The 15,102-nt window shown below is 43.7% G+C and overlaps 1 protein-coding gene across 3 annotated transcripts in view; it reads left to right on the forward strand.

The window, feature by feature from the left end:
- PRKAR1B (protein kinase cAMP-dependent type I regulatory subunit beta) overlaps positions 1-15,102 on the forward strand; it is a 185,779-nt gene that overhangs the window by 144,506 nt on the left and 26,171 nt on the right. For all 3 annotated transcript variants that reach the window (XM_077274886.1, XM_077274888.1, XM_077274889.1), the window contains exons 8-9: positions 8,639-8,699; positions 14,408-14,529. In XM_077274886.1, the coding sequence (XP_077131001.1) occupies positions 8,639-8,699; positions 14,408-14,529 (183 nt within the window). The remainder of the gene's footprint in view (positions 1-8,638; positions 8,700-14,407; positions 14,530-15,102) is intronic.

The following is a 15,102-nucleotide window of genomic DNA, read 5'->3' on the forward strand; positions in this document are numbered from 1 at the left end:
ACATTAAATCCACAGCAAACAAGTGGGCAGTTCACTTGTCATACCCGTCTACCTCCTCTGCTGGCCTCTTCGTGAACCAGTACAGAGGGTCCTATTCATCTACCTGGCATGTATACTCACCTGTAATCAGAAACCCAACTTCCCTCAGTCTTACCATTGACTTTATGCTCAATCACAGCACTGTACGCATGTAAAAAAAATGGTTGTGGGTCTCTGGCCGCTGATTAGCAGGGGTTTTCACACCTGCAAAATCCTCCCGGAAAAATATCTCCACTCCCATCCCTCGTCTGGAAGTGCAAAGTGTGGTTACACAAGGTGGACAAAGTAAAAATAATCACATGTTTTTAGACTCTACCCAATCACGGAAGTTGACCTTGTGGTTTATTCTTGACCTTTCTTTGGCATTTCAAGGTTAGAAGAAGGATCATATCGGTCTTATCTCTTGAAATTCCTTCCTGGAGTTGGATATCAAGATGTTGAGATCAAGGCCGTAGACTTGGGATGTTCTAGTAGTTACCATATGACTCATTACCCATAGGAAACCAGAAAGGGTGTATTGTACTGGCCTCGTCTGTCATGGACCGCAGCGGTGGCGGTCTAGACTTTCCATCTACAGTCTATAATGAGATGCTAATGGCATGCAAATTACAACAAATCCCCTCTATTTCTGGATATCTGTGTATACGCTCTTTCCTTTATGTATGATGTGTGGCTGGAAAATGACGCCCTGTCTTCATGTTGCCATCCTTTCAAAATTATTTTCCCCAAAGGAGTCATCTTTCCAGCTGGATTCAGAGCTGTTTGGATGGATTTACTTTATTGTTATATATTAGACATTTTGGAAGAAGATGTTGGTTGGCTTTTTTACCCTATTAAAGAAAATCTATCAACAGTTTTTTTTCTATTTAAACTGAGAGCAGCATGACGTAGGGGAAAAGAGCCTGATTCCAGCGATCTACCACTTACCGGGCTGCTTGATACAGTTTTGATAAAATCATTATTTGCTCTGCTGTGATCTAGCAGTGCTTTCAATTCTAAGCTCTGTATAACCCCGCCCACATCCCTGATTGGCAGCTTTCTATGTACATTGTCAGAAAGCTACCAATCAGTGGTGGGGGCGTGGTTACACAGAGCAGGATGACTAGGAGGCACGAGACACCTAGTCCTCTAGTCATAATCTCCTGCTGATAAAACACTGATGTTATTAAAACAGCAAAATACATCACTGGAATCAGGGTGTCTGCCCCTAAATTATAATACTCTCTGATCAAGTAGCAAAAATATGGTAACAGATTCCCTTTAAAAGTCCAATTTGGTAGCAGAAGGAGCATATGTAGGCCTCTGCTGATAGACTCATATGCTGGCTGTGTAACATGACCAGCATACGCTGCATGTGTAGGGAGCTCAGCTCCTGAGACCCCTCCACATACGGGCATCCCAGTAGCTGACGGACCTAAATGTCATTTTGCGTTAGGGGGTTAAAGAAGTTCTACGCTGTGGACAGTCCCTGCTTGTTAGAGGGTTCGCTTTAGACTGATCACAAACTATCGCCCTTCTCGAACCCTCAGCAATCAGCTGTAATCTGTGGGAAAACCTTGTAGTGTTTAGTTTACCTGCAGCGCCTCCACAGGGGAAATTAGGCATTACACGGTAAGCATTCAAATGAATGGGTTCTCAGGTCCTCCAGAAGGAGATAGACACTTTTTGTTGGACACTCTTTCTTCTCTTTGGTCAAGAAGATCTCCAGAGGACCCCCCTTTAATAACTTCAAATTCACTAATAAACTGTTTGAAAATGGGTTCACTTTCTTGTGCTCGATGTTTCCGATTTTGGAAAGAACAGAAAAGCACACTTGTTCTGGGTGAGGTAAAGGCCTAGTCCTCACCTCTGGGCTTGGGCCTGATTGACTGATTCTTGGCACAGAAAGTTGGACACTTGGTATTTTTTCTTGGCATCATTTCTGAAAAGCTTATCCTACAGTGTGGCAAAGCTTTGAAGATAATCTAAGCTCGCAATCTCTGTTTCATAGATACCTTCACACTGTGGCATATGACTTGTCCTCAGCGCACAGGGTTGCCGGCCAAAGCCATATTTAGTACAAGTTCTTCACACTGCATCCTTTCAGAGAAGGGCATGTGTTAACACTACAAGTGCTGTACATTGCAAAGATGATGGGGTGGGGGGTGAGTAATCTTTTTTTTGTTGACTGCTACACCCTTCTAATAGGGATGATTAAATGGCTTTTGTAACACATGTTAATAACTGATAGATAAAAGTGGAGCTTCAATTAGTGGCTATTCATTTTTGGATACTCTACTAATAATTTCTGAGGGTCCCTAATTCAGGACTCCCTCTTTGAGCCAAAGCGGGGATCAGTAACCAATTCAGTCTCTCACTTTGGAGGACATGGTAGTTCTAAGTAATATACAAACTGTGTAATTCCTCTTTCCCCCTGTAGTAGCGCTGTGGAGGAATTGGACACTTACGCACAGCTGCAGATTACAGCTGATCACTTTGGTTTCTAGGCAAGCTGTCAATCAATGTCTGTGGGCTCCTCAAGTTTTTTTATGAGTCCTGACAACTTTTTACTTGAAAATACTGAATTAAATGATAGACAACCACATATCCCTAAGCTGAAATACGGTGGGAGATCTAACAGACCCACAATAAAGCCACCTAAAATGTCAAAGGATTTGGTAAATGCAAACTTACTGACCTTAAAGAGGACCTGTCATATGCTCAAAAAAATTAAGTAAATACCTTGTAAAAATCCCAGAGCTCCCCTGATTCTGCCACTCTTTTCTGTTTTGTGCTGCGTTGCTCCATTGCAGAGATATTCACATTTGTTTCTTTTGGAGCGCAGTATGTGAAATCTCTTCAGAATCTTCTCCGGGGGCGTGTGCTTTCACCTCTCCTATATGCTGCCAATCACAACATAGCAGCTGCTCTAGACATCTCAGACACTGTCCTGCTGTGATTGGCAGCACGTGCTAGGGAGGGATGAAAGCGCATGCTCCCAGAGAAGACTCTGAAGAAACGCCCAGTTACACTATAAGCGGAGCTTTCACATACTGCGCTCCAGAAGAAACAAATGTGAATATCTGTGCAATGGAGCGAGCCAGCACAAAATGGAAAAAAGCTGCACAATCAGGAGATCCCAGAGATTTTGTTTACAATGTGTTTAACTAAATTTTTTGGAACAAATCACAGGTCCACTTACAATTGGTATTAAAAATGTTGCACTGGATCAAAAATATTAAAAAGTAGATTGCTAAAAGATGGTATCTGCGGAAGTGAGGATCATACATATCATAATTTTGAAATGCCCAATCATTTTGTTTTTAGGGAAAAGAAGTTGCTGCCATTGGTGTCTGACAGCAGCAAACTCCACTCTCCCCATGTAATAGAGAATCTCTGACGGTTGAACCAGGGGCAGACACAGACAGCTTGGGGCCTCTGTGCAGGATATGTGTCTGGGCCCCGCTCCTTATAAGGCGACAAAGATAATATATATATATATATATATATATATATATATATATATATATATATATATATATATATATATATACACTCACCGGCCACTTTATTAGGTACACCATGCTAGTGACGGGTTGGACCCCTTTTGCCTTCAGAACTGCCTCAATTCTTCGTGGCATAGATTCAACAAGGTGCTGGAAGCATTCCTCAGAGATTTTGGTCCATATTGACATGATGGCATCACACAGTTGCCGCAGATTTGTCGGCTGCACATCCCAAAGATGCTCCATACAAGGCAGGATGGATCCATGCTTTCATGTTGTTTACGCCAAATTCTGACCCTACCATCCGAATGTCGCAGCAGAAATCGAGACTCATCAGACCAAGCAACGTTTTTCCAATCTTCTACTGTCCAATTTCGATGAGCTTGTACAAATTGTAGCCTCAGTTTCCTGTTCTTAGCTGAAAGGAGTGGTACCCGGTGCGGTCTTCTGCTGCTGTAGCCCATCTGCCTCAAAGTTCGACACACTGTGCGTTCAGAGATGCTCTTAGGCCTACCTTGGTTGTAACGGGTGGTGATTTGAGTCACTGTTGCCTTTCTATCAGCTCGAACCAGTCTGCCCATTCTCCTCTGACCTCTGGTATCAACAAGGCATTTCCGCCCACAGAACTGCCGCTCACTGGATTTTTTTTCTTTTTCGGACCATTCTCTGTAAACCCTAGAGATGGTTGTGCGTGAAAATCCCAGTAGATCAGCAGTTTCTGAAATACTCAGACCAGCCCTTCTGGCACCAACAACCATGCCACATTCAAAGGCACTCAAATCACCTTTCTTCCCCATACTGATGCTCGGTTTGAACTGCAGGAGATTGTCTTGACCATGTCTACATGCCTAAATGCACTGAGTTGCCGCCATGTGATTGGCTGATTAGAAATTAAGTGTTAACAAGAAGTTGGACAGGTGTACCTAATAAAGTGGCCAGTGAGTGTGTATATATATATATATATATATATATGGGACTGTGCTATACATAAGTGAGTGCACTATATACCAAGGGACTGTGTTAGACATAATAATCAATAACGTCTTTCTCCACCTCCCCGTTCCTAAATCCATTATAAATCCCCTTTCCTCCCATCCCAATCCCCCACACCCCTCATTGTCCTCCTCCCCCCGCATCCCATTATTGCTCTCCCCCACCCCCATGATTGCCCTCTTCACCACCTCCATTATTGCTTTCTCCCCACCACCCGATTATTGCCCATTCACCACCTCCATCTTTTCCTCCTCCCACCACCCCTATCATTGCCCACTCCGTCAACCCAATCATTGCCTTCCGCCCCATCATTGCGCTTTCCTCCACCTACACACACACAGACACACACTGCACTATTCACCTCTCTGCATACACTACACACACACACTCACCTCACCTCTGTGCACGGTATCATGAAGCCCCACCATCGCCGGCAGCTTCCGGTCTCGCACAGCCGCCACGCTGAATGATGATGTCATTCAGCCACTGCTGTGTGAGACAGGAAGCAGGATGGATCCATTCCCTGCAGCTCCGCTCCCATTTTCTCCTGCAGGCAGCTGAGCTGCAGGGATTGCTCCCTGCCCGCCACACATGAGGGCAATGTGCCAGGGGTCCCACGGGGCCATATAAACTGGCCAGATTGCCCTCAATATTAGCCACCCTGCAGGCAGGGCCGGTTTTAGGCAAAGTGGGGCCCTAGGCAAAGTTTAAAATGGGGCCCCAAATGCTAACATATTGCACATCACACACAAGCATTTCGGTTGTATTTACATGCGCTGATCTCAGGCCGCTAAATGAGTGCGATCGACAATACTGAAGTCGTTCAACGCTTGTTTCCCGGCCTCATTCCACCATCTGAGAAAGAATGATGGGGACAGAATGAATACTAACAGATCACCATACAGTATCATGTAATCAGCAGCACATTTACAGCCCATGTAGTATATAGCACAGTCACGTAGTATAACACAGCCCATGCAGTATATAGCACAGCCACGTAGTATATAGCACAGCCACGTAGTATATAGCACGGCCAAGGTAGTATAACACAGCCCACATAGTATATAACACAGCCCACGTAGCATATAGCACAGCCACGTAGTATATAGCACAGCCACGTAGTATATAGCACAGCCCAGCTAGTATAACACAGCCAACGTAGTATATAACATAGCCCACTTAGTATATAGCACAGCCACGTATATAGCACAGCCCACGTAGTATAACGCAGCTCACGTAGTATAACACAGCCCATGTAGTATATAATACAGCCCATGTAGTGTGCAGTATAACACAGCCCACCCACGTACTAGTATATATCACAGCCACATAGTATATAACACAGCCCACATACTATTATATATCACAGCCATGTAGTATATAAACAGCCCACATACTAGTATATAACACAGCCCACATACTAGTATATAGCACAGCCATGTAGTATATAACACAGCCCACATACTAGAATATAGCACAGCCACGTGGTATATAACACAGCCCACGTACTATTACATAGCACAGCCACGTAGTGTAACACAGCCCACATACTAGTATATAGCACAGCCACGTAGTATATAAAACATCCACTTAGTATATAACACAGCCCATGTAGTATATAGCACAGTCACGTAGTATAACACAGCCCATGCAGTATATAGCACAGCCACGTAGTATATAGCACAGCCACGTAGTATATAGCACGGCCAAGGTAGTATAACACAGCCCACATAGTATATAACACAGCCCACGTAGCATATAGCACAGCCACGTAGTATATAGCACAGCCACGTAGTATATAGCACAGCCCAGCTAGTATAACACAGCCAACGTAGTATATAACATAGCCCACTTAGTATATAGCACAGCCACGTATATAGCACAGCCCACGTAGTATAACGCAGCTCACGTAGTATAACACAGCCCATGTAGTATATAATACAGCCCATGTAGTGTGCAGTATAACACAGCCCACCCACGTACTAGTATATATCACAGCCACATAGTATATAACACAGCCCACATACTATTATATATCACAGCCATGTAGTATATAAACAGCCCACATACTAGTATATAACACAGCCCACATACTAGTATATAGCACAGCCATGTAGTATATAACACAGCCCACATACTAGAATATAGCACAGCCACGTGGTATATAACACAGCCCACGTACTATTACATAGCACAGCCACGTAGTGTAACACAGCCCACATACTAGTATATAGCACAGCCACGTAGTATATAACACGGCCCACGTACTAGTATATAACACAGCCCACATACTAGTATATAGCACAGCCACGTAGTATATAACACAGCCCATGTACTATTATATAGCAGAGCCCGCATCTTCCTGTTATAGTAAAAAAAAAAACACTCCTCACCTCTCCTGGTGCCCGCGCTGCTCCCAGCTCCTGTCTCGGCGACTGACACTGCACTGCCCGGAACGCAGTGTCAGAGCAGAACAGAGCAGGGAATGAGGGGAGAGGGCGAGTCTCTCTCCTCCATCGTTACTTTGAACTGTACCGGCAGACGCCAGTATAGTTCAATGCGGCGGAGGAGTCGACGCTGGTGGCAGGCGGGCCCCCCTGCCTCACAGGGGCCCCATAGTGGCTGTGTGATGTGCCGCTAGCTGGGGGACCCTGGAGAAGTGGGGGCCCTAGGCAGCTGCCTGCCTCTATTGCTAGCCCTGCCTGCAGGGGCCCCCCCGGAGCCTCCGACCCCCGGGGCAGCTGCACCGGTTGAACCGGCGGTATGTCCGCCCATGGGTTGAACCAAGGCTTGGCTGACCGCCTTTATCTTGAGTGCTGTGGCTCTTTTTGATATACCATAACATCTAGTCTGCTCACCTGTACGACGACGTAATACCTATGATAGTACTTGTGTCTGGATATGAAACACGGGGCAATGTAGTGTGAAATAATTGGATTTACATATACTGATGCGCGCAAAATCATTATATTTTCTAGTGATTTTCCTTTTTTTAATTATTATTTCTATTATACCTAGTTATTACCATTGCCTTTTCTGTTATTGTTTCGCCTTCCTGGCACTTAATGCACCTTTCCATTGTTTTGCTTCTCCTGAGTGTCACCTTCCTGACCAATTAATTTGGCTCTCCAAATCTGCATTGATACATTGAAGCTTTTTTTTTTTTTTTTTTGCCCCGAAGGACTTTTAAGAGGCTTAGTATGGGGGGTCTTGAGAGATCCAGTTGTCCTAAGCCTCTTAAAATCTAAAAGCATTCCTGCCCTATTTATAGTCGGGTCACTTGCCTCCTATGTCCAGACAACAGTGGGGAGTATCGTCACCAATTTTGTTTGCCGAAATGAACTTTTTTTTTTGGCGCTTTACACAAAGATGATAGGACCGAGTGAAAGATCTCCTAAAACCGATCTGAAAGCGTGACCGTCGTTTTCATTTTTGTTCCCCATTCAATCAATAGAACTTATAAAAATTAAAAAAAACTTTGTAATATATCTTATCAGGGAAATCTGCTACTTTCTCCTCCTGGACTGATCTTTCAGCCTCAGAATTCCCAAAACATGGGTAAAATCTGTCTCCAGTGAATAAAGGCTTTGCTATTACTGAGATAGGAGATGACAGTTGGTGCTCATAAAGTTCCATGGAGAACGCGCACACGTTGAGCATTTTCAGCAGATTTTTCTGCAGCAAAACCCAATCATTTTCCAGCGGTTTCCTTATCATCAGAGGCAGGATTACAAGAATCGGTGACAGCTCATAACACGGGATCCAGCAATCAGATGATGTCTCAGCTGATACTGCTTGTCCTCCCATCTCACGCTCATTAGATGCTTCAATACAAAAGATTTAGTCTGAGTGTGACCATTGTGGCTATGTACATGTATTGTTTCCTGAAACAATAGGAATCTAGAGTCTAAAAATGCTCTTCAGATCACCAGTTCTCAGGATCATGGGGTACCAGCAGTCGGATCCCCAGTGATTGGGAAGTTATTAATTATCCCAATGTTAGGGGATAACTTCCATACTTGAGAATACCCCTTTAACAAAACTCTATTTTTTATTCAATTTGACTATGTTATTATATATACTAATGTTCTAATATCTTTTCTCTCCATTACTCTTCACAGGGCAGCACACTGAGAAAGCGGAAGATGTATGAAGAATTCCTGAGCAAAGTCTCCATTTTGGGTCAGTAGTCCCCCGTGACGTCAGCAGCTGCACAAATCGCTTTCAGGCCGTAGAAATACATAAAGCTCAGTTACTGCAGACCACACAGCAGCCACATAAATGGGCCTGGGGGGTCCTGCACGCTAATCATTTTATTGGTTCATGTAAGCCCACATCTGTTCCTCAGGGTTTTCTAAGTAGCTATCTGATCTCAGGCACCAAACCTAAATAACTGTACATGTGTGAGAAGCCGGGGCCGAAATCCGGGTCATGTTACAAGACGATGGTACCACAGCTGTACCGAGCCCTGCACCAGTGTGACCGGCACTTGCCCAGGTCATCTTCTGATCCACTGGAAACAAACAATAAAGATACCCACTCAATGGCTGCCAGTAGTGGTTTTGACAACCATGAGGAATCGATACACAAAGTATACTGGAACCCACCAAAAAATACAAACCCCAAACATTGAACGAGGACATGTCATCTCCCCTGGCATTTGTGTTCTCCATAAAATTAAAATTCTGGAGCATTTTTCATTGGAACTTTTAATCGGGCTGTTCCTCTCTCTCCTCCTGGAAATGTATAGAAAAATTGATAACTGCGGGTCACCTTTCTGTTCTCAATAAAATGTGTCCCCACACAGTCTGATAGATTGATCACTGATTAGACGATATTAGACGACCGTATAAATGGGACTGAGATTGGAACGCACGGACTGGCCGGCAGCTGTCAGTGTGATGGCTCCATGTATTTCTATGCGGTTGTCCAGCTCAGGTCTGAAGAGCCACCGGCCAGTCCATGCATTAAATTCCAATCTTGGTCCTATTCTTACGGCTGCCTGACTGCGCCCTTAAGGTCCATCTAGACAGGGCCGGCTTTGGCCCATTAACGAGCGCCAATCGACTACATACAAGTCACTCGTTTACTGGCCTGTTTATACAGACTGATCAATACTGATAGGGTATACCTATCATACGCCATAAATATAGGGTAGAAGTAGGTCTCACCAATGGGACCATCTGTCTCGAGAACGCTGTCCTGACATGTGCCACTGTCGGTGGAGAGGTGGTCAGACTTACCATTCATCTGTATGGGGATTCCGACCACCTCGCCATTGTTATCAGCACACAACGATCTTCTCTAGGTTGGTTTCACATTCTCTTTAGCTTGTCTAAGGCTGCGTTCACACACTGCACTTGCGGCAATACTATACCATTTTGTTGCCAGTTTCAAATATCGCGGGAAAACTGTACACGTGTGAACGCAACCTAACTGGTATCACACAGTTGTCAATTTGTTCATACATTTCCAAGGATTCATATATTTCCAAAAATTGTTATTTTATGGAAATACAAGTCTTTATTGGACCACTAAGACCCCTTTCACACATCAGTTTTTTGCCGTCAGTCACAGTCCGTTGGCTCGATCCGTCGCAGAATGTGAAAAACTGATGCGACGGATTCGTTTTTTCAAGCGATCCAACTAGGGAGCTGGCTAATTGGATCGGAAAAAAGCGGAGCATGCTCAGTTAAAAAAAAACGGAATCCGCTGCTGGATTCCGTCATTTGACCGATCCGGTGCCATAGGCTTCCATATAGCAAATGACGGACGGTGACGGATCCGTCGCTGTCCGTTTTTTCGACGGAGACAAAAAACGTTACTTTGTTCGTTGCCTCCGGACAAACAATTTTCGACGGATCCGGCGAACAACGGATGAAACTTGAGTCCATCCGTCGCGATCCGTCGCTAATACAAGTCTATGGAAAAAAAAACTGATCCGGCGGCATCAGTCGCCTGATCCGTTTTTTTCAAAATTCGACGGATTGCGACTGATAGCAAAATACTGATGTGTGAAAGGGGCCTAAGGCTTCGTTCCCATGATGAGCTTTTGCTGAGTTTTTGATGTAGCACCATTTCTACACTTATTAGATTAGGTTACTTGTGTTACTTCCTGGGATTTGGCTTTGACAAAAGTTTATTAATATACTTAGGTGCGAATTACATGAGTTTTTTACCTGCGCTTTTTTACCTGCGGAATTTTCGCATCTAATGCAATTCTATGGGGAAATCTGCATAGAAAACTCAACGTACCCGCAAGAGAAACTGACACGTTGAGGATTTGAAACGCGTACCACAGGTCAGTTTACGCCTGGTAAAAAAAAAAAAAAAAGCACAGTGGGCAGGAGATTTCTATAAATCCCATCCACTTTGCCGGAAATTTAAGACGCTGTGATTTTGCCTGAGGAAGGAAAAGTGTTAATCTGAAATCCAAAACGCGTTGCAATAAATTGGACTTTTTTTATACTTACCGCCTGGATTAACCTTTGTCAGCAGCAGCGTCCAGGATCCACCGCACTCCGCTCTCCTTTACAACTTATTTGTTCCGATGTTTGAAAATTGCGACAAAAATATAAATAATAAAAGCAACGTCATCGCAGAAGGTGAACTCAGCCTAATCATGGATCCTTTTTTTTAATTTGTCCATTGAATTCATGTCTAATATTCATCTGCAGCTTGGCCAATCAAGAAACATAACATCCCTTCCCTTCTCCTTAGTATTAGGAAATCTCATTACACAGAGAATCGGGTTGTAAGGGCAAAATGTCGTAAATTCTCATGAACGCGAAAAGGGAAGTTGCCCAAGCAAAGTGGAGTTACTCTTGTGTTCAAGTCTGTGATTAATATGATTTTCCTAGAAACTTCAGCCCTTTAGCATATTTCATCAATTTCAGTTAATGGAAATAACTAATAGTTTGAGGGTAGAAAGTATTATTTTACTAATTTTTTTAATTTTTCAAATTTTTCAAAATTTTTGTTTCTTGACTATTCACCATGTTTGCCCTTTTTCTGTGCATTAACGACCTCGTATCCAATTAATTCCTTTATTGTCATTACCCCGTGACACTGCACCCCTCCCCCACCCTCGTCCACTGATCAATCACCATTAGCCAAAGACAACTACCTGATAAGTGGCACAGCCCCGGCCATTACCACCGGCCTCTAATTGCTCCGGAGAAGGATTTGCATTACTGATTACATTAGGTTACATGTTACTAAATACGTCAGAGCAAATAGCCGTGGCCGGTTTAACAAAACATCAATGCATCTGCTGCTTAGGAAGCAAACATTTCTTCCCCGAGCTCCGTCATGCCGGCTGACATGAATAATTCAAGGGATATGTTCTTGAACTTTCTCAAATGGTTCCAGCAAAAAAACTTACTACAAAAACTTTTCATGTTTTGACTAATGGCTAATAAATCATGATTAAGTTCTGCCGCTGGAAGTCTTAAACTCGGATTTTTCTATTACTTGTCTAAACAATCCCCAAAATACCAGAAGAGTGGTATCCTGGAAATGTCAGAATATGTCTCCACCAGGGTTGAAGAAAACATTGCACCTGTGTTTATGAATCCATTTCTGGAAATGTCCAGGAGAATGGACATAGTGAGTAATGGCGTCGTATTGCTGCGAACTGAAACCAAGCACTGATGCATCTCAAATGTAACGCAAAGGTTGAAATGGGTTTAGAAAGTGGCCACAAGGTTCCCATAGGACCCTCAAGGACTGGACCCCAAGATTGGAGAATGTAAAGGTTAATTTGCCAGGATTACCATGGATGTTACCATTATTAGGACACAAAAAATGGCAAGACTAGTTTTACAAAGTGGCAAAGTGGGCTATTGCTCGGGACACTGGTTTTCTAGAGGTTTCCCAAGGACTGGTCCCAAAGACTAGCCTGAGAGTGGAGCACCTAAATGTATAGTTTCTATGACCACCAGAAATTTTACCAAAATTTGGACACTGAAATTTTTAAGAATGGCAACGTGGGCAATCGACAAAGCAACCAGTTTCCCATAGGGCCCCCAAACACTAGACCTGAGAGTGGAGCATGTAAATATTTACTTCCGATGACTACCAGAGACTTTACCATTATTTGGACACTAAAATTGTTAAGGACGGTATTAGCAAGTGGCAAAGTAAACTGTTACCAGGCCACCAGTTTTCCACAAAGCCTCCCAAGGACTGTAGCCCCAAGAACAGCCTTAGAGTGGAGCATGTAAATGTTTTTTTCCTTGGACCACCGGGGAATTTACATTTATTTGTACCCTGAAAATGGAAATGCAGAAGGACAGGACGTTTTAATAGGTGGCAAAGTGGACTATTGCCCAGGTGTCCCGATTATTATTGAGCCCGCAAGGACTGGATTCTGAATGACATCCTGAGTGAGCTCAACGTCCTGGATCAACAAGGATGATACTAATTATTTAATGGCTACAAATGGCATTTTTGTTAGGGAATTTAATGGCGGTATAGTGGTCACTATATGGTATTATTATATGGACACTGTAGTGAGGCATCATTGACATTGTATGACAGAAGTAGGCTTCACTCACATCGCTTTATGGGCTACATTTGGCACACAGTACAGGGTGATCTCCAGACGCATTCTCTGAACATGAAGCCCCAACATATATCACTGAGTATTGTGGCATACGTCATCTGTAACCTCACCCACCCCTCAAAAAATATATTTCTGATTACACCCGCCCTGTATGGAGTGGGCTTCATTCCTGAACCCAGACCATTAATCCCCACCTTTACCCTAATGTCACATCATGGAGCTACAATCAAATAAATGTCTCTCAGTATAATACATGAATATCTTAGAGCCACAAGAGCAGAACCCAATTTTAGAGAGGAAATATGAGCAGGGATTATCTCCATGGTACATCCCATTTAATAGGAAGATGTCTACACAACCTATATGAGCTAAGACAAAAATTATCTGATTTTTCCAAAAACAGCACTACCCTTGACCATGGACACGCACTGGTATTGCAGCTTGTTCTCTCTCAATAAGATGCACCTTAAAGCCAAGGCCGAAGACTAAAATTGTTTCTGAAAGAACACTTAGAAGTTACCCAGATGCCCAATATAATCTCTGTTTTGTTTGTCTACGTGGCCAAAGTAGGTGCCCTATGTCAATGGAGAGGTGGGCAGTGACCCGGGTTCCCTTGTGAGGATCCTGTAGACATACTTAAGGTATGAGATATCGATAAGTATGGCCAAGTCTAATGATGCCTCTTATCCTTCTGATGGGTTCTGAACTGCAATACCAGGCACAGTCCATCGATAGTGTGGAACAGACCGCTATTTCTAGCCCCGGCCAATCCCATCACGCAGAATTCCATGCCTGCATGTTCCCATGATCATCTCTTATTTACTAATTCTCCAAAGTCAGAGGTGATAATTAATTTATAATTTTCCTTCTGAACAGCTGCAGGAATGAAAAGGGAAACTCCTTACAAAATCGTATTAAGTATGGCAAATGGACTGTCTTCCAGGACAAACTTTCGGCTCCAGCGCTGTTGAACGCGCGCCAGGGACATCTACGCTGCTGAGAATGTCCTGATATGTTTAGCACTTGCCACGACAAGTAGTCTAGTGATAGACCTCTATTAGTAGAGCAGAACTTCTTACCCACTAATGTGAACGTAATGGGGGGAAGTGTGAAAACCTTTACTTATAGCTGACAGCTGAATCTCACCCACTACGTCCCTGGACAACTAGTCTTTCAAAATGTTGTAAACTACAACTCTCAACATCCCGGCATGCACCCGCCATCAGGGCATTGTAATTTTTTGGAGACTTTTGAGACCACATCTGTAAAGCATTGCTCCTTTAATCCTATAGTGACCCGGGTTTCTTACATGCCTCCTTTCCAGAATCACTCGATAAATGGGAGCGTCTGACGGTGGCCGACGCACTGGAACCAGTGCAGTTTGAAGATGGAGAAAAGATAGTGGTTCAGGGAGAACCCGGAGATGACTTCTTCATCATTACTGAGGTCGGTGTACACATATCTCTTTTTATTTCATTGCCTATCACAATAGTAACCAGCGACATATATGCACAGCGTAGGTTGGACAAACCTCTTCTTACCAAAGATCTGAAAAACTTGTTTTTCGGGGAGAGATCACCTTCCACCAGGAGTGGATTGGTGCTGATCATGGCCAAATCTTGTGTAAGGGAAGACTGTTCAAAACAAGTATAGGTTCTGGGTGCACCCTTGGTTTGGCCGAACAGTTGAGTTCACCTTCCCATCTACTTGTTTTGCATCTATCTCCACTCGCCTTTTCCTTAATTACTTCCCTGTCTTTACAGGACGGGGGTGGAGATAGTTGGAAAAAAGGTGGGAAGGGGCACTGAATTGGTTGGCCGTGCCATGGGTGCACCGAGCTCCTCTACTTGGTTTGAATAGTCATATTGTGCTTTAAGATACTCTATAGTAAAGCATTCTCATAATTCCAAAGCAGAAGTCAAGTAGAGACCAAATGTAGGGTCTCAATTTTCAAGTTCCCTTTCCTTGGCTGGACCTGAATGAATAAACAGCCTTAGGGGAGAGTCACATGGCCGTATA

This window comes from Ranitomeya variabilis, chromosome 7 (genome assembly GCF_051348905.1).
Source record: "Ranitomeya variabilis isolate aRanVar5 chromosome 7, aRanVar5.hap1, whole genome shotgun sequence".
NCBI lineage: Eukaryota > Metazoa > Chordata > Amphibia > Anura > Dendrobatidae > Ranitomeya > Ranitomeya variabilis.